Below are 19,838 nucleotides of genomic sequence, written 5' to 3' on the forward strand. Positions count from 1 at the left end.
TTGTTTCACAAATCAGAGCCAAGCTCGATGACAGTAGTAGTGTGTGTTTCGAATGTGCATCATGTCTTATAAGAGATGCCATTTTACCAATCTTGTTTTAGAACGCTCAGGCCATGCTTTGTGCTGGTGACATACAGGTTATGATAATCCAGCTTTTCTAGCATGTTTTTGCCTATTTCTGTTTATGGCTCTTAAGTTTTCCATGATTCATCCCCTTATCTTCACCAGCCTTTGTTTGGGCCATGTATTCCAACCTGTAGTGGAATTCACAGCGAGAAACACATGTAAGCAAGTCTTTGATGTTATTTATATTTCTGTCGAGGTCAATATTATTATGTCAGTATGGCAGTAGGCAAGAAGAGTTCTGGAGGTTGCTTCTCCATGTGTTGTATGTGCTTTGCTTTGAGCCCTGGTATGGTCTAAATGCTGTCCAAATGGTTCTGGGAAACTTTTGAGAGATCCATGTATCAATATGACTATAGGCAAGGTTCATTCCCTAGAAAATTTTGAAACAATTCCACAAATTGAAGCGCAGATATATAACTAATCTGGGAAACTTTCAGCTAACGGGAACCATTGGTTTGAGAGATTCATGCTTCTGGACGTTTAGCTTCAAAATTTGACTGAATTTTAACAGAAATTTCAAAGTTTCCAGACATATTACAAAAAATCCCAGAAATTGAAGAATGCATATATGACTGATCTGAGAAAGTTTCAGCTCACGTGGATCATTGGTTTGAGAAATTCATGCTTCTCAACTTTCAGCTTAAAAATCTGACTGGATTTGGTTAGGAAGTTCAAAGTATCCAGAAAAAAAATGAAAACAATTCAGAGATTCAAGAATTTGTCAGCGGACATAGAATTTTTGGTCGGCAAATTCAAAGGAATCATTGAGTGAAAAATGAAAACAATTCAAAATATCACTAATCTGTGAAAGTTTGTCTTGGCGCACATTCTCTTGGAAGCCGACGGCTGCAGTTCAGCAAAAGAAGGTTTGTCCGAGACCTTACTGGCCCACATTCTCTTGGAAGCCAACGGCTGCAGTTTATGACTGTCACCTCCTGCAGCAGCAGCACGGCTCGCCCAAGGGCCAGCTTCAGGAACCCAACCTGGTTTGTCCCCCCGGTGAACTGATCGAACACCACCTTCTTGACACGCGACTGCACGCATCCGATCAGACCGACCCCCTGCCAGAAGGTGGAGTTGAGCTTGTCCATGGCCTTGGCTTCACCGTGGTCATCCTAGTAGTCGGTGTCATTGTCGGACATAGAATAGACATAGAATTTTTGGTCGGCAAATTCAAAGGAATCATTGAGTGAAAAAGGAGCAGAGAAAGGGCCGACTTCTCAACTTCTCTAGTTGCTCTCTGTTTCCAACTTCTCATTGCCGCAAGTAAAGCAGATGCACAAGAATCTATACATCATACAGGCCATAGAACACAGCGGTTCAGTGAATGAACTAGATCAAAATTGCGCACACCCGTTTCGGGCGCACTAGAGTGAACCTTGCAGCCTAGCTAGAGCTCGAGGGTGGCTTCAGGTCATGGAGGAACGGCGCGGGCCTGACGTAGGTGAACCCCGCGAAGTTGCCTTGCCCGCCGCCGGCAGTGACGGGGGTGGCGGCCGGGGAGTCCAGCACGGGCGTGTTGGTCCAGCACACGTCGAAGTTGGCGATGCAGGTCAGGCCGGCGACGTCGGGCCGGAAGCTCGGCTGGATCTCCCTGGCGTCCAGCTTCCTCCAGTTGATCGGCTTGAACCACCTGTGCTTCTTTATCTCGTCGCTGCCGCCAGGTCCGGTTCCCAGCCGCTTGCCGGCCTCTTTGTGCAGCAACTGAAATATTGCAATATTTTAGATAATAAAACAGTTAACTAGCCAGTTTCCCTCATGCTGTTTTTTGTTCTGTAAGACCTCTATATGGTACTATTTGTGCTATGAGTTACTACATGATGTATAATGAAATCAAACAAGTTGGAAAACGTACTCCTTTCAGCAGTGAGTGAGCTTCACTAGTCAAAAACGGAGGAAGCTTCAACTTCTCCTTCACTATCTTCTGCTGAACTTTGTCTCTGTTCCCAACAAACGGGGGCTGCAAAGAGTAGGAAGTCATAAGCCATGACACGTCTGCACAGAAAACCTCTCGGATGATAAGCTTGACATCCCATACAAATATGCAACTCACCTTGCCCGTCAGCATTTCAAACAGGAGGATTCCTACACTCCACCAATCTGCGGCCTTATCATGCCCCTGGCCCTGAATAATTTCAGGGGCCATATACTCGAGAGTGCCACACATCGAGTTTGATCGGGTGTTCTCACGGAATTCTTTCGCAAGGCCGAAGTCAGTTAGCATGGCCTATAACAGCGGCACAAGCAAATAGATGTCAGATAATCAAAGAGAAGACAAAACGGGATTGTTGGTTGCAACAAAGAATTCTTACATGGCCTTCAGCATCCAATAGGATGTTCTCGGGCTTAAGATCTCTATGCATAATCCCATTAGCATGGAGGTGGGCTACAGCAGATATAATCTCAGCCGTATAGATTCGTGCAAGTTCCTCCCTGTTAATATGAAAGGGTTTAGTTTAAAGGCATGTGCAGCTATCTTTTAGCAAACAAAATTACTAACAAGTGAAACAGCACCTAAATAATCCTTGCTTGTAGAGCTGAAAGAAGAGATGCCCCCCGTTTACGAAGTCCAGGACAAGGTAAAGTCGATATTTGGTCTGCACAGGCAAACTGTTTGAATGTTTGTACCAAGATATGAATGCCAACGCAGAGATGACAATATGTATACACATGACCTACCTGAAAGGAGTACCTCAGCTGCACTACATAAGGATGGTCAACTTTTGTCAGTATGTCTCTTTCAGCTTTCATGTACTCGGAATGGTTTTTCTCCAGTATCTTGTCCTTCCTCATGACTTTCATTGCATATATTTCTGAAGTACCCTTCTTTCTCACCTGAAAGACTTTGCCAAATGCCCCTTGGCCTACAAGCTTCAAGATTTCAAAGTCATCAAGCCCAACACCCTCATCCTCAGTCACGGCATCACCAAACTCTTCATCACTGAACTGCTCTAGGTTAAGTTCCTTTTCTTCTGTAGTGTGACCTACAAGTTCTGATGATCCATCTGCTATGTTTAGAGTGAGCTTGCCAAGTCCCAAAGAGCAGCTAACAAGTGATGATGGACCAACAAGAGAATGTGACCGCTTGAAGATGACCGCAGGATCATTATAAACCTCCTCAGGGGACTCAACAGGAGCTGCAGGGCTGTCAGGATCAACAACACAAAGTTCTGTTGCTGTCTCGACTGGACTGGAACCAAAAACATCAGAGAAATCATATTCAGCATTTTCAGAGGAGACAACGCCCGGGGGATCCATGGGGAGAATTGTCTTTGTAGTAAAGAGCTTGGGTCCTTGTGCAAGCTTTACTGCCAGAGAGGATGTCTGAGAAAAAACCATCTATCAAAGGCCAATGCAGCCGAGTATGGCAGCTCCAGGGCAAGTCTCCGACATACTGAAACTAATGACTCCTGCTACATTGCATTCTCAAGTAGGCTCGCTCCACAATTTCCAAGGATGTAAAATGATGTACTGCTGTGAACAGAGAGGCCTTGAACAAGTTGAAGTTTCCACTATGAATTGGCCAAGTATCCTGCGAAAAGGCAGATCAAAACGATGCTGCTGTTCCCTGCTGAATATGACTTGCTTGATGCCAGTGTTGTTCTTCCTGGACTCGTGAAGCAGAAATCTAAAACGGACACAGAACAGATAAATCGTCAGTCTCATCTAGTATTGGAAGAAATCTAAAAAGGAAAGCAACATTTGCAGGACAAGTATTAGATAGGGATACCCTGTGCAAACGACCAATATCTTCTGTAGGGGAATCTATAAGAACATGGTACAAACGGTTACTGTAGTCAGTTCTAAGAATATTTATCTTGCTAGGATTTAAACCTTCACTGACACCAGAAGCAATCATGTGTTGCAGGAAAACTCTCTCGACATCAACAAAACTAAGGGACAATCAGTTGACTACTGGCAGGATCTCAGTTTGCATCACCGACCATCAGCACCTATCACTGGCCTCATTTGAAGCTCCCACACAGCAATCAGCAAGGAAGAAGCCGGCGGATGACTCTGCGGCTTCACCACTTACAGATATGTAAGGTGCATCACTGCATCATCAGCAGTTCGAGCATCTTGAATGCCCTCAAACATCCTGAACAGTGAACAGTGTGCATAGTGTACTAAATTCCCAGCACAAGGAAGCTGGAGCTTTGCAATCTAGCAAGGAGAAAAGATTTCTCGAAAGTTACTTCCAGATTCTTAGAACACAAAGGCATACATGCTTTCTAAAAGCAGGACAACGTGCCTTTAGTCCAAAATTGTACTTCCAACTTCCACAATCCTACCATCCTAACCACGCTATGCTCAACACCTCGACTCAGCCTAGCATCGGCATTCCTTTGCTGAACAACCAATCAATTAGCAACGGATTCCCGATATAGATCGAACTCCACCCCACTGACACAGCAAAGATTAAAACCGCACGCTACTCTTTCCCCGCTCGACCGCATCGAAATCACTGCAACCAAGCCATCACCCCAGAAACCACGAGATCCGCAGTGGGGAACGAGAGGTAAGCGAGAGAGAGAGCCAATCCAGCGGACAAACACAGATCGAGGAACCGAAGGCGCGGGACTAGTCTATCTGCTCTCTCACTTCCCGCGAGCGCTGCGTCCGTCAGTAAATCGTAGTTCAGATAAGGGGCGAGACCAAACCGCGGGGAGGGGGTGGGGAAGCTCACCTTGCGTGATCCGCGGAGGTGCGCGCGGTGCCGGCGACGCCCCGGCGAGCTCCGCTCCGGGCGGTGGGCGAGGAGCGCGGTTGGTGGAGCGAGGTGGGCGGCCTGGGGGAGGAGGGGAAAGGCGACGGGCGACGGACGGACGGGGCGCGCCGCGTCCGGTCAACTACGCGGGCTGGGTGCCTGGGTGAGGCCCACTTCCAGTGGGTGGGTGGTTGGTTATGGCCAGATTAGCCGCGCCGCCGGGTGGGTCCCTCTTATGCAAGGGGAAAAGAGGATTTCCCGCGAATTGGATATGCTTGAGTTGTCACTGCCAACATGGGTAAAGCAAAAGCATATCCCTAAAAAAAAGCATGTCCATTGCCTCCAATTCCAGCCGTTGGATCTGAGATGAGTGAACCAGAATTGAGCCCCCCCCCCCAACCGCACACGACTGCCTACGATGTTGCCATTTGCCCTCTTCCCGCCTCGTCATGGCGCACTGGTTTACAATTTCTCGCCTCCTAGGTCTTTGGCACCTATGCAGACACACGAACGAAATAGTCTTTAGGGGTAGTCTCTGTGACTCTCACTCATCTGCAGGGCCTGCAAGACGATGCCGTCCTCTACCCTGTGCGCCTACCAACCGATCATCGGGATGATGTCGAAGCCTAGCTCTCGTTTGTGTGAGTGGGTTGTAATGTGCTCGTGAGCTTAGGTTTTTCTCATCTCGCTTGTGTTTGCCATGTACGTAAAACCTTTCCCACCTTTTCTCTTGGCCTTTTTTAATGGAATTTCAGCTTGAAAACCTCTCTTCCAAGTGAATTTTTGAAGAAAAAAGGCGATGCATTGACTACAATGATTAGTCGTCACAAAATACATTGAATTTGACCTTGTCTGGAGTTTCGTATAGTTACATACCTCTGAGAGTTTTACATATGTGATTAATGTGGCACAGGAAAGACCATTGTAACTTTTATAAGTTATTATATACTTAAATTTTGAATAGGAACTAGCATGGAGGTAACATAAAACATAAAATCTCTAATCACCCATGTAGAATCTCATCCAATCTAAGCTAGACTTGGCCAATCCGCACCCTAAACTTCCACGAACACACCCGCGGACGCAACCACATACAATCCCGGACGGCCCCTCGTACTGGATGTCAGACAGGCGCACTTTCTCAAATTAATGCATGTCCATGCACGTCCATGATACACGTGAATATCACACGTAAATAACAACCGTTGGTGGCAAAAATACATAGTTCGAACATTAAAAAAAGTGCATAATTCATTGGCTTTTGTTGTGGGTCCACATATGCTCTACAACATCATTGAATTGTTATGTGTGCATGTGATGATCTCAAAGATTCTGATGCATTTGTAGAAAATTAGTAAGCTCACATTCGTCTTGTTGTTCCGGGTTGTTGACTTGTTTCCCGGGTTTGCCAAAATCATGGGTTCGACCTACCCCTTCACCTCATCCTCGTCAATCATATTCTGGAATTCTCCAGAGATGACACAACATGTCATTAGCTGCCATAAAGTCTCTAATTCCCATATTATTGCAGCTCCACGAACAAATCCCCTATGAGCTTGGAGTACCCCGAATGCCCTCTCCACACCCTTCCTAACTGCTTCTTGCATTGTTGCAAAGTGGATTTGCTTGTTTCCGCAGGGATCAGATATGGTCTTCACAAATGTCGCCACATTGAGAATAGATACCATCGGCAAGGTAGTACCCCATGCCGTGGTCGCGGCTGTTGACATTGAAGCTGCACAACGACGTTTCTCCATTACAAAGTCTCTTAAACACGGGAGATCACTAAAGCACATTGATGTCGTTGTGAGAAAAAGACGTTCAAAAGAAAGCATGCAAAATCCACAAGTCATGTGATGCCACTTTTTTCAATATGATGGTGGCCTCTTTGGTGTGACCTTGATACATCCTGCACAAACCTTTGGGAAAATTCTTTCATTGTCAATGCATGCAATCAATTGAACCAAGCATAACTGAAAAACCTCTTGCCTCTTCAATAGCCAATAACCTTTTATGCATCTTGCACATTTGGTTCTCTTAGACACTCTGCTCCAAACAACCTCCACCACAGCACGGGCAAACTTAACAATTGTCTTTAGGCATGTGCTCTCTCCCATTCGTACCATCTCACTAACGGCATCGGTGACGGTACTAAGTGCAGGCATGCTCATAATAGCCATGCATTTCTTCTTAGCAAATAACGACGGTTCTTTGCAACAATTCCCGATGAGCTTGATGTAGGGATAATGTGCCTCCACTCCTTCCACCACACTCAAGAACAAGAGTTTGCGCATACAGAGGCATCGACGAGACCATTCATCAAGAATGTTGGTTCGGGATTAAAGTAGTCCTCGTAGAGCAGCCGTGCTCCGAAGACCCTATCCCGGTTTAGAACTTTTCTACTGTTGATCGAACCCTTGAAGTTTAGAATGTGCTCCACCTCTCGGCCCATTTCCCGTTGGATGCTCATGATCATCAACATCTCTGTTTCTTCGTTCGAATCCTACGAATCGACGATCTCCATTTGAATTAATTCATCAAACTTTGTCGGTGCATAGTCCTCATTCGATGACCATCCGAATCCATCGTCTTGCCTACAAAACAATCACAAAAAAACTGGTCGAACAATGTGTCGAGCTCATTGAGGGCAAGATGCAGACTGAGAGGAGCCGAATGTACCATGGAGGTGTTCGGGCTAACTAGAGTGTCTGTGGCGGCGAGAGTATAGGGGAGAAGTGTTGTCACGCATGCTGATGGCGTTGATGGCTCGGTACGACAACGAAGATAAGGGAGGGCCGGCACGGACGAGGGGAAGAGAGTAGAGGAAAATGGCTGGTCCAACAAGTTGCAATTTACGGTGTGTCCTCCCTGTCGAGTCCGACGTGGCGAACGTGCCCGGGCTTCCCCATATCTGCCCCATTTTTTAGCTAGATATGAGGGATTCTGGTCAGCCCGGAGGTTTACCGACGCTATGTGGCGCCCATATGGTTCGTGTTTTCTTGACCGGTCGATGACCAGACTGTCCGTCCAGGCTTACAAGGGGTTTGGCGAGCCCGGTTGTAGATGGTCTAATATCACTAATTTACTTCAGCAGTCTCCATCGGCAACAAGTCGTTAATCCTCATTTGTCTATTTATCCTCTCCAGCCCGTTTGGACTACCGTCAGCCATAGCGCATGATCCGGATGTGATGTCTGCGTTGGATTGGCTCTGGCTCCTATCACTGCTTTGCAGAACACATCCACGTGACAATGTGTGCTTTGGTGGGAGTTGCTCTGACTAGACACACCCATGACCCACATCTTCATCTTGGACTGAAATATATAAGTTGCACCGTGTGGAGTTAAAAAATACACTTGCCCTTTTGCTGATTTTTTCTTTTTAAGAAAAAAAGGAACATCATGGGCACACGCTCGCCTTCAACTTGGCGTTGCAGACCATGCATGGGCACACGCGGACGCGATATCTTTCTCGCCGCAGAATCGTCACGTTCTACACGACCAGGCGAATATATCCAGGGCTCCCGTGCGCAAGGGACCAGCGGCCGCGCTCCCCGTGTGGGCGGCCGTGTGGCCCCGCGGACCGAAAACAACTAGGCGGCGGTAGGTGACGACCCGCGCCGGTCGGTGGCGGTGCCATGCCAGTGCGCCTCGACTGTTCGCAGCTGCAGTTCTATGCGGGGCCACGCCAGGCGGCCGGCGCGGCACCGCCCACCGTCCACCTGCCACAGCCGTGCAACCCGGAGCTCGTCGCCGTTGACAAAAACGCGCGGCTCGCGCGCCTCGTGGCACCGAGGACGGCGACGAGAGAGAGCGTGCCGCCAAAAAACGCCTTTTTCCATCTCAAGCTCAGCCGGCGGCGCCTCATTTATTCGGCCCGCGTGACGCTGCTACGGTGTGGCGTGATGTCGCTGGCGACCGTGCCGCGCCATCTTTGGCAATTGGCGACATGGCAACGATCCTCGTTATTACGTACGTACGTGAACGGGTCGCGCGAGGCCCAACTTCCTCCGGTCGCCACCCGCGACTTTCGCCGCCACGACAAGTCCTTGTTTATACTCCACCTCACTCCGTTTTCTCACCCCTTCTTGGAGTACAGACCGAACGCCTGCTACTATTCCGTTCCGCACTGACCGGGTTGACCTAACAACGCGGCTTGGCTTGGCTTGCTTCCCTTCCGTGCGTGGAGGGTGGCCCGAAGCAAAGATAAACAAAGAACATCCCGAAAACAAACGCAGATCTAAGATTTTGTGCCCAGATGCCAAATCCATCGGAACGACGCATAGTTTACTCCTGCTGCGACCATCAGGGTGTCTCGAACCTGCTCGGAAAACGACGGCCCGGCGCGCGCGCGCGCTCGCAGTGCGCATGGCAATGCCGGGGTGGGGGCCGCGGAGCCAGATTTCATCCGTTTCCTTCACTTTTCCTGGTGATGGTCTCCTCCCAGCGACAGTGAGCGGGCGGGCGCGCGCGTCAGCCGCTACGCCCGTCCCCGGCGCGACCAGTCACCAGCACGATCACCGCGGAAAAGGGGCCACACGCGGCTCCACGGTGGACGTCCAGAAGGGCCAGCCGGGGCGCGACCAGGACGACGCGGTGGCAGCGTGACTGGCGTCGGCGACACGGTCGCCCCCCCTCGGCCCGGACGACCTGGCCGCGCCACTCGATCGCTCGCTCGCCAGCCAAAGCCAACGCCGAATCCCGCGGGGAGCGCACCGGTCGTCCCTGTCGTTGAAGCGGTCAGCCGCGGCCGCGCACACCAGCCCGCCTCCTTCCTCCTCCTCGCCCCACCCAGCGCATATAAATATTTCTCCGGCGCGCGCGCATCGTTTTACATGAGCTCAGCTCCTCCGTCTCCACTCCAAACCTCGCCATTATTCTATTGCTCGCAAGCCCAACAGGGACGCGTCTCTCTGCCTCCTCGCTTCCATCGCACGTAGAGTACTACAAGAAGAAGAGCCGCATCGGGCTGCCCGGTCTGGACTCCCGCGACGACTAGCGAGAGCTGCCTACATATAGCTAGCTTCCAAGGATTGGATTTGGAGGAGAGGCGGCTCGATTCCGAGGAGGAAGAAGAAGCTGCAAGAGCACGCAAAGCGGGACGTCTCGTTCTCGTCTCGAGTGGACGCCGAGGGAAAGTGGGAGATTTTGCGGTGAGTGGGTGCGCTTTCTGTTAGCTGTGCTCGAGTGCCTCCGTCCTGTTCTTCCTCCTTTCCGGAAACAACAAATTGGACGAAGAAATTGGTGCCAAAGCGCTAACGATTTTATGCTTTCATCTGTCAACGCAGGCCGCGAATTTGATTGATCGAGTGATGCTCTGGGGCCTTGTCGGCTCATGGCGATCTCGGACACCAGCGGCGGGGCTCGCCACGTGAGGTGCCCCAGGTGCCGCAGCGTCCTCCAGGAGCCCGCCGGCGTCCCCGTGTACCAATGCGGCGGATGCGGCGCCAGCCTCCGAGGTAAATTCGAGCTCCACTCCGGTGATTGGATCTTCGCATTTCCATGTAATTTGTCCCGGGTTTCTGATTGGATTTCGTTTTCTGGTTGCGCAGCGAAACTCCCCGGCGGCGACACGCGCGGCGCGTCCGTCAGCGCTGCTCCGTCCACGGAGAGCGTCCTGCCGTCTCCTCGCCGGAGCCAGGCTCAGAGCGGCCAGTTGGGCGGCTCCGGGGATGTCGCGAGCACCAGTGGCACGACTCCTGACGCTCCGAGCACCAGTGGCACGACTCCTGACGCCCCGAGCACCAGCTACCGAGGCGCCGGCACGACGAGCCGACGCGAGGCCGGTGATCTCACGCCGCCGGTCGTTGAGAGGAAGGGGCGTGATCACCACCGGAGTGCCGATCAGGCGGAAGCTGCTGGCAGTTCTCAACCGCGCATCACAAGGGGTGCGGTCAGTGCTCCCAACGCCAGTGCTGCCCCGTCTTCAGCGAGTGTCCTGCCGTCTCCTCGCCGGAGCCAGACTCAGAGCAGCCACTTTGGCTCCGGGGATGTCGCGAGCACCAGCGCCCCCGCCCCGACTCCTGATGTTCGAACCACCAGCCCCCGGGACGCCGGCACGACAAGCCGACGCGAGACCGGCAGGGCCGTGGGCACGAGCGGCGATCAAACGCCAGCGAGGAAGCATCACTCCTCGGCGCAATCGCCGCCGATCGTCGAGAAGAAGGGGCATGATCACCATCACCGGAGTGCCGATCAGGAGGAAGCTGGTGGCAGCTCCGAACATCGCAGGGGGAGGGGCGCGGTCAGTGCTCCCGCCGCCGGTGCAAACTTCGCCGAGATGCGAGGTTCAGAGAGGGCACGTGATGCCGAGCCTGAAACTGATGCCGCGAGGAAGAAAAGTCCAAGTCCAAGCAGAGCGGAAGCTGCGCCAATGCCTGATCGCGCCGCGGATTCCCGGTCTGCGCCGGCAGCGGCGAGCTGGAAACGGCGAGACGATGCCGCGGCGGCGCCGGTGCCGGCTGTGACGGAGGAAAAGGCACCGAGCCCTCCTCGGCACGCGCCGCAGAAGATGAGTCCCCTCCACGAGAAGATCCTGAAGACGGTGGACGAGCTCAAAGGCGACCTCTCCGAGCTCTTCAGCCAGCCTCCGGAGGCCAAGCCAAGGACACCATCGCGTCCGCCTCGTCGTCCCAGGCAAGAAGGCCACGCCCCTCACCCGGCCGTCCCTACCAGCAGAGCTCGCCATGCCACCACCGCGGCCGCTCTGCACCACCGCGGCAACGCGGGCAAGCACGGACAGGCTACCCTCCGCGGTCTGCCGTCGCGGCGGTATCGCCGGTGCAGGGCTGACCCGTGCGGCGGCCACGACGCGCGCCCGGCAGGAGCATGCCGGCACAGCTGCTGCGACCACGTCAGGCCTGAGTGCGGCAGCTGCAGGGGGCACTGCTGCCGCCCGTCGAGAGCGCAGGAGCCCGCGCGGCCGGCCGCAGCGGAGGCCAAGAAGCGCGCGCCGCCGCCGAGGCACCACTGCCGGCCGGTCCTGAAGGGCGCGCCGTTCATCGTCTGCTCCAGCTGCTTCACGCTCGTCCAGGTGCCCGCGGGGTTCGCCGTGGCGAGCGCCAAGGTGCGCGACCTGCGGTGCGGCGCCTGCTCGGCCGTGCTCTCCTACTCCTACCGCGACCCGGACAGGAAGAAGCCCGCCGACGAGTGCAGCACGGCCGGCTCCTCCCCCGCGCGCCACGTCGGCGCGCGGCCGGACCTGTTCTCGTTCATCGAGGACTTCGCGGCGGAGTACGGGGCGAGCAGCTACTCCACCACGGAGGACGAGCAGCCGCTGCACGTGTCGAGGAACTCGTCCTTCGACACCGTCGTCGCGGCGGGGGAGGAGGCGGCGGCGGCGCGGCGGCACAGCCACAGCCTGCACCGTCTCATGGGGTACGGCTCGGCGAGCGAGCTGCTGCTGCGGCGCTCCCCGAGCCTGTACGAGTACGGGAGCCCCGGCAAGAGGTCGACGCCGCCGTCGGACGCCAGCAGGCGGCACGACGACAGGAAGGGGAAGGGTATCTGCGTGGAGGACTTCACCGGCGACGAGGACTCGGACGACAGTTGCACGCTGAGGCGGTCGAACGGGAGAAGATCTGGCTGGACGCCCGGCCACGGGGTTCCGGCGGCGGGAGCCATCAGGATCAGGTAGCGGCAGAGGAGCTCGGCTCGTCGTATATACTGTAGAAAGAAGGTAGTTTCAGTTCAGGCCATGGAATTCTGATGGTATTTTTCGGGTGTTGGAATTCTGATAGACAGAGTGGATTGTTGTTTAGATTTACCGTTTGGTTAGATTGGTGAGGTGGTGTGCACATTTGGTTGATTTCTTCATTTTTGAGTGCAACAATGTTGCAGAAGTGTAGATACTCAGTCTCTCAATGTTGTGATTCTCAGGATAAGGGAAGATCTAGCGAAGATCTTCAGGTCCTTTCTGAAAGTTTTAACTGACCAAGTACAGTTCTAAAATCAAGTTCATTTGTTACATTAACTAGCTGAATGTCTGTAAGTTGCCACGGGGTAACAGAAAAACATACATTGACATATGAGGTTTAATTTGAAAACGTTTGTTGAACATGATGATTATCTTCTATCTTCTATATCTAAATAACTAGCCTCATTAACATATTTCTCTCAACATGTAAGTATGACACCTCATCATTCAACATGCATAGAAAAGGTCCACCTCAACATGCAACTATGGATATTAAAAATCCACTTCAACATGCAAACATGCATGCATGTAAAATTCCATTCTATTATGGTATTAAATTTAATTCTTATATAATTTTAAAAACTATTATTTCAAATATTTATGTTTCATTTAGCCAAAATCTCACTAAAATACTGCAAAAATATTCCTGCAATAACGTGTGGGGCATCATCTAGTATTTAAATAGTTAGCCCCCATTAATATATTTCTCTCAACATGCAAGCATGCCACCTCATCATTCAACATGCATGAAAAAGGCTCATCTCAACACGCAACTATGCATAATAAAAATCCACCTCAACATGCAAACATGCATGCATGAAAATTTCACCGTATTATGCTATTTACCTTTAATTCTTATATTCATACAGAACTATTATTCCAAATATTCATGTTTCACATAACCAAAACCTCATTGAAGTATTGCAAAACATTCCCGCAACAACGTGCGGAGCGTCATCTAGTTCATAGAGTGACCAAGTACAACTCTCAACATCTTTCTATCTACTTCTCCCCGGCCACCTCCATCATCTTCATCTGCCTTTGCTCTAGCGTTGTCGTTATTTCACTACAAAAGTCGGTCATCTTTCGTCCTACCATCACATGGGCATCTTTCTAAAATTTTAACAAATCTATGAAACAATCCTCACGAATCCGAATGAGCGATTGTTGTATGTATGATTTACAGATGGAATTGTTGTAGCCTACTCACCTATAATGACATAACATGGCATAATTAAATTTCTAATTTGTAAGTATGAAAGACACACTTAGAGCATCTCCAACACGCGCGCTTCGTCTCAGCACGATATAATTCTTTTACATCGTCAAAATAGTTTTTTTATGCGCGGGAGGGACAAAGAGGTTTTTCAGATGCACAAAAACACAACGCCCAATCCGGCAGCCCCACCTGCAGCAGCCCCCACGCACACCTGTACGCTAAAGTTTTTTGTGCGCGCTCTGGAGATGCTCTTAGTGCAATGACATTTTTTTTATCTTGACTCCAACAAAGATACAGTTCGAAATTGCAAGAAACACAAAGGAAAAGATGTATATACATGAAAAAAAAGACTAAAACAAAGATCTGGTTAACTAAAGTATCCTCCTTCCTTGAACTTATTTAGTTTCATTATGCGCACATTGCTACGTAAGGTGATTTGCACTATACAAATTTAAATGTAGCACCTGGTTGGGACGAAACAATAATCATGGTTACTCGTTTGAACCACGTTCCTCCATGGGCACCTCACACACTGCTTATCCCCACAAAGCCATATCCATATGACATCAAATGTGCGTTGCCACGGTATAACAGAAAAATATACATTGAGAGAAAATGTTTTAATTTGAAAACACGTGTTTCAGGATGATTATTCATATAGTGACAAATATCAATTCTGGACGTCTTTCTACCTACTTCTCCCCGGCGACCTCCATCATCTTCATCTACCTTTGCTCTAGTGTTGTCATCATTTCATTGCATAAGTCGGCCATCTTTCACCCTAGCATCAAATGGGCACCTTTCTAATATTTTAACAAATCTATGAAATAATCCTCACGAATCCAAACGAGCGATTGTTGTACGTATGATTTATAGATGGAATTGTTGTAGCCTACTCAACTATAATGACAGATCATAGCATATTAAATTTCCGATTTACAATATGAAAGATGCACTTAGTGCAATGACAACAAAAAAATCTTTACTCCAACAAAGATACAGTTTGAACATGCAAGAAACACGGGGGAAAAGATGTATATATGAAAAAGAAACTAAAACAAATATCTGGTTAACTAAAATCTCCTCCTTCCTTAAACTTATTTAGTTTCATATATGCGCACAATTGCAAAGGGAACATTGGTGCTATTAGTAGTTCAACAACAACGACAATAGAGATGCTAGCAAACACAATATGATATAAGTAAGGCAAGAGACAAATAACCACAAGTAGAGAGTTAGGGTTAGCGATAACCGAAACTCCGAAGACAAGAATGTATCCCGACTTCCTTGGAAGGAAGCTAAGTCACCGTTGAAGGGGCAGATGTTACCACGAAGGCTCGCCTATTATCCCCTTGAGATATCACCAAAAAGGCGATTCTCAACCACCGGTGGTACCCCTTGTGGTGGTCTCGAAACCTCCACAAACTATCCGGGGTTAACAACAATGAATGATTCCTCTCCGAAGAACTCCTACCAACTAGGAGTCTCCAACCTCCGAGAGTAACAAGATCAATGGGGAAATGATCAAGACTTGCTCAAATCATGACCTGCTTTGGTCCTAGCTATGCCGAGGCCATGTGTGTGCTCATTGTGTTATGTATCTTCTTGATGCCCCATTTCGTATCAATAAAATCTATCATTTATCGAAAAAAGAGGGAGAAGAAGTGGATCTATCACTTTATGGGGTTTTTCTAAAGAACTCACACAAATGCCTTGGGGGTATGGGTTTTGGTGTAGAGGAAGTGAGAGGGGGCACTTTAGGGGTCTTGGGTGTTTTGAAATGAAGTGGTCGACCCTCTTCCGGAGTGGGAGAGGGGTATATATAGGGAACGCTAAATCCGATCGCTGGAGCTGTCTATGCATTTTAAGTACCGGCCATCCCGTGATTTTCAGCGGACTTCGGGTGATCGGAGATAGTGCACTTATTATACGTAAATGGCGCAAGTTAATAATACCAGTTTCATGTTTTAAACAAGGAGTTTGTATTCTACTTGCTAGAAATATTATTGTAATATTTGTAAAACTTTTTTGAATCCGTGATAGTAGTACTCCTTGAATATTTTGTACCATAACAGAAAAAAATACATTCTTTACACCCAACAACAAATGGTTTATTTTCATCATTTTATATGGAAAACATGTTGCACCAGACAATAATATATTGGGAGGTTCACTACTGAGACATTGACACATTGCTTCTATATGAGCGACTACATTTGATGAGATTTTCTATCATATATGTTCTTTTAGAAAAGTGACATGATGATATAGGTAAACATTTTTGCTGCCCGACATAGGCCTCGGTTGCTACTCAATTATTATGTTACCCTACTATATTACAGGATAACATTTTCCATGGTATGCATGTATGCATTATCATGTTGTTTAAGTACACCAGAGTTTAAAAAACATGTATTTTTTTCTTTCCCTATTTTTTAGTTGGACCATGTGTTGGGGAACGTAGCATAAATTCAAAATTTTCCTACGTGTCACCAAGATCTATCTATGGAGTCATCTAGCAACGAGGGAGGAGTGGATCTACATACCCTTGTAGATCGCGCGCGGAAGCGTTCAAGAGAACGGGGTTGATGGAGTCGTACTCGTCGTGATCCAAATCACCGATGATCCTAGCGCCGAACGGACGGCACCTCCGCGTTCAACACACGTACGGAACGGAGACGTCTCCCACGCCTTGATCCAGCAAGGAGGAGGGAGAGGTTGATGGAGATCCAGCAGCACGACGGCGTGGTGGAAGTAGCGGGATTCCAACAGGGCTTCGCCAAGCGCTGCAGGAGGAGGGAGATGTGTCATGGGAGGGAGAGGGAGGCGCCAGGTCTTAGGTATGGTTGCCCTCCCTTCCCCCCACTATATATAGGGCCAAGGGAGAGGGGGAGGGCGCAGCCTTGCCCCTTCCTCCAAGGAAGGTGCGGCCAAGGGAGGAGTCCATCCTCCCCAAGGCACCTAGGAGGTGCCTTCCCCCTTTAGGACTCTTCCTTTCCCCTCTTCTCTTGGCGCATGGGCCTCTTGTGGCTGGTGCCCTTGGCCCATATAGGCCAAGGCGCACCCCCTACAGCCCATGTGGCCCCCCGGGGCAGGTGGCCCCACCCGGTGGACCCCCGGGACCCTTCCGGTGGTCCCGGTACAATACCGGTGACCCCGAAACTTGTCCCGATGGCCGAAACAACACTTCCTATATATAATTCTTTACCTCCGGACCATTCCGGAACTCCTCGTGATGTCCGGGATCTCATCCGGGACTCCGAACAACTTTCGGGTTACCGCATACTAATATCTCTATAACCCTAGCGTCACGGAACCTTAAGTGTGTAGACCCTACGGGTTCGGGAGACATGCAGACATGACCGAGATGACTCTCCGGTCAATAACCAACAGCGGGATCTGGATACCCATGTTGTCTCCCACATGTTCCACGATGATCTCATCGGATGAACCACACTGTCAAGGACTTAATCAATCCCGTATACAATTCCCTTTGTCTATCGGTACGACACTTGCCCGAGATTCGATCGTCGGTATCCCGATACCTTGTTCAATCTCGTTACCGGCAAGTCTCTTTACTCGTTCCGTAACACATCATCCCGTGATCAACTCCTTGATCACATTGTGCACATTATGATGATGTCCTACCGAGTGGGCCCAGAGATACCTCTCCGTCACACGGAGTGACAAATCCCAGTCTCGATTCGTGCCAACCCAACAGACACTTTCGGAGATACCTGTAGTGTACCTTTATAGCCACCCAGTTACGTTGTGACGTTTGGCACACCCAAAGCATTCCTACGGTATCCGGGAGTTGCACAATCTCATGGTCTAAGGAAATGATACTTGACATTAGAAAAGCTTTAGCATACGAACTACACGATCTTGTGCTATGCTTAGGATTGGGTCTTGTCCATCACATCATTCTCCTAATGATGTGATCCCGTTATCAACGACATCCAATGTCCATGGTCAGGAAACCGTAACCATCTATTGATCAACGAGCTAGTCAACTAGAGGCTTACTAGGGACATGGTGTTGTCTATGTATCCACACATGTATCTGAGTTTCCTATCAATACAATTCTAGCATGGATAATAAACGATTATCATGAACAAGGAAATATAATAATAACCAATTTATTATTGCATCTAGGGCATATTTCCAACAGTCTCCCACTTGCACTAGAGTCAATAATCTAGTTCACATCGTCATGTGATTAACACTCACAGGTCACATCGCCATGTGACCAACATCCAAAGAGTTTACTAGTGTCACTAAACTAGTTCACATCATCATGTGATTAAGACTCAATGAGTTCTGGGTTTGATCATGTTTTGCTTGTGAGAGAGGTTTTAGTCAACGGGTCTGCAACATTCAGATCCGTATGTACTTCGCAAATCTCTACGCTATATTTGGAGCCATTTCAAATAACTGTTCTACTTGGAGCTATTCCAAATTGTTGCTCCATTATATGTATCCGGTATCTCTACTCAGAGCTATCCGGATAGGTGTTAAGCTTGCATCGACGTAACTCTTTACGTCGAACTCTTTTACCACCTCCATAATCGAGAAAATTTCTTAGTCCACTAGTTACTAAGGATAACTTTGACCGCTGTCCTGTGATCCATTCTTAGATCACTCTTGTACTCCTTGACTGACCCTTGACTGATTCATGGCAAGGCACATTTCAGGTGCGGTACACAGCATAGCATACTGTAGAGCCTATGCCTTAAGCATAGGGGACGACCTTCGTCCTTTCTCTCTATTCTGCCGTGGTCGAGCTTTAAGTCTTAACTTCATACCTTACAACTCAGGCAAGAACTCCTTCTTTGACTGATCCATCTTGAACACCTTCAAGATCATGTCAAGGTATGTGCTCATTTGAAAGTACCCTTAAGCGTTTTGATCTATCCTTATAGATCTTGATGCTCAACGTTCAAGTAGCTTAATCCAGGCTTTCCATTGAAAAATACTTTCCAAATAACCCTATATGCTTTCCAGAAATTCTGCGTCATTTCTGATCAACAATATGTCAACATATACTTATCAGAAATTCTATAGTGCTCCCACTCACTTTTTTGGAAATACAAGTTTCTCATAAACTTTGTATAAACCCAAAATCTTTGATCATCCTCAAAGCATACATTCCAACTCCGAGATGCTTACTCCAGTCCTTAGAAGGATTGCTGGAGTTTTGCATACTTATTAGCATCTTTCAGGATTGACAAAACCTTCCGGTTGTATCACATACAACCTTTCCTCAAGAAAATCGTCGAGGAAACAATGTTTGACATCCTATCTGCAAGATTTCATAAATAATGCAGTAATCGCTAATATAATTCCAACAGACTCTTAGCATCGCTACGAATGAGAAAGTCTCATCGTAGTCAACTCCTTGAACTTGTCGGAAAACATCTTAACGACAAGTCAAGCTTTCTTAATGGTGATACTTACCATCTAGTACCTTGGTTGATGAGATTTCAAATTTAAGCCCTGTAAACCGGAAATGAGGGAGTATAAGATGTTTAGGTTATTTCAATATAAACTACGTACAAACTGAAATGAGTGAACAAACACGCTAAAATGTATACCTATACATATTTGATTCAGAAAAAAAGTTAAAGCATCATACTCCCTCTCTCTCAGTTTACAGGACGTGCGCGTACCCCTAGATCGTCAATTTCATCAACCAAATACAAGTCATATATCTTTACCTACTAATAAAGCGGCTACCGCTTCTGATCGTCCGTCATTAAAATTACCCTCTAAGTTAGTAAAAATTACCCACCTATGCCACCCGTAAGTAGAAAAACGATTCGTTTTTTTTTCTTAACCCGCCACCGATAGAGCTTGGTTCATGTAAGGAAATGCCCTTACAAAAGACAACTGAACAAACCAGCCTACTAGCCTAGGTGTTTCTCCACAATCCAGGAGACCTTGGTTCGAAACCTGGTCATCCTCATTTTTGCACCCTTTTTTTCACGAATTTCAATTGCCGTAGTATAGAGCTACCTCGCCAAGTGTAGCTTAACAGTGTGTCTACACAGTACAATACGGCCAAAATATTCTCTTTTAACTTTTTTTTGCA

At 48.7% G+C, this 19,838-nt stretch overlaps 2 protein-coding genes across 3 annotated transcripts; one reads left to right on the forward strand and one right to left on the reverse strand.

Annotated features, from left to right (window-relative positions):
* Nucleotides 1-1,311: 1,311 nt before the first annotated feature.
* Nucleotides 1,312-5,014, reverse strand: LOC125535636 (serine/threonine-protein kinase AtPK2/AtPK19-like). Its single transcript, XM_048698703.1, has 7 exons — nt 4,814-5,014; nt 2,806-3,754; nt 2,641-2,723; nt 2,439-2,559; nt 2,180-2,353; nt 1,982-2,086; nt 1,312-1,830 (listed from the first exon to the last, which is right to left on the reverse strand). The coding sequence occupies exons 2-7, from the start codon at nt 3,463-3,465 to the stop codon at nt 1,513-1,515; spliced, it is 1,461 nt and encodes a 486-aa protein (XP_048554660.1). The 5' UTR covers nt 3,466-3,754; nt 4,814-5,014; the 3' UTR covers nt 1,312-1,512.
* A 4,638-nt stretch (nt 5,015-9,652) lies between these two features.
* Nucleotides 9,653-12,798, forward strand: LOC125535637 (protein ENHANCED DISEASE RESISTANCE 4-like). 2 transcript variants are annotated; one of them, XM_048698705.1, is made up of 4 exons: nt 9,653-9,985; nt 10,121-10,291; nt 10,385-10,517; nt 10,548-12,798. In XM_048698705.1, exons 2-4 carry the CDS (start codon nt 10,168-10,170, stop codon nt 12,466-12,468), a joined length of 2,178 nt encoding a protein of 725 aa, XP_048554662.1. In that variant the 5' UTR covers nt 9,653-9,985; nt 10,121-10,167; the 3' UTR covers nt 12,469-12,798. The 2 variants fall into 2 exon arrangements, with proteins under 2 accessions (XP_048554662.1, XP_048554661.1); XM_048698704.1 differs by having other exon boundaries at nt 9,655-9,985; nt 10,385-12,798.
* Nucleotides 12,799-19,838: the final 7,040 nt, after the last annotated feature.

The sequence above is a fragment of the Triticum urartu genome, chromosome 2 (genome assembly GCF_003073215.2).
Source record: "Triticum urartu cultivar G1812 chromosome 2, Tu2.1, whole genome shotgun sequence".
Classification (NCBI taxonomy): domain Eukaryota; kingdom Viridiplantae; phylum Streptophyta; class Magnoliopsida; order Poales; family Poaceae; genus Triticum; species Triticum urartu.

Coding starts and splice junctions, on each gene's coding strand:
- LOC125535636 (XM_048698703.1), bottom strand. CDS start 3,465: ATGGTTTTTTCTCAGACATCCTCTCTGGCAGTAAAGCTTGCACAAGGA. Junction 2,354..2,438: donor TATTGGATGCTGAAGGCCAT/GTAAGAATTCTT, acceptor CCGCTGTTATAG/GCCATGCTAACTGACTTCGG. Junction 2,087..2,179: donor TTGAAATGCTGACGGGCAAG/GTGAGTTGCATA, acceptor TACTCTTTGCAG/CCCCCGTTTGTTGGGAACAG.
- LOC125535637 (XM_048698704.1), top strand. CDS start 10,168: ATGGCGATCTCGGACACCAGCGGCGGGGCTCGCCACGTGAGGTGCCCC. Junction 10,292..10,384: donor ATGCGGCGCCAGCCTCCGAG/GTAAATTCGAGC, acceptor CTGGTTGCGCAG/CGAAACTCCCCGGCGGCGAC.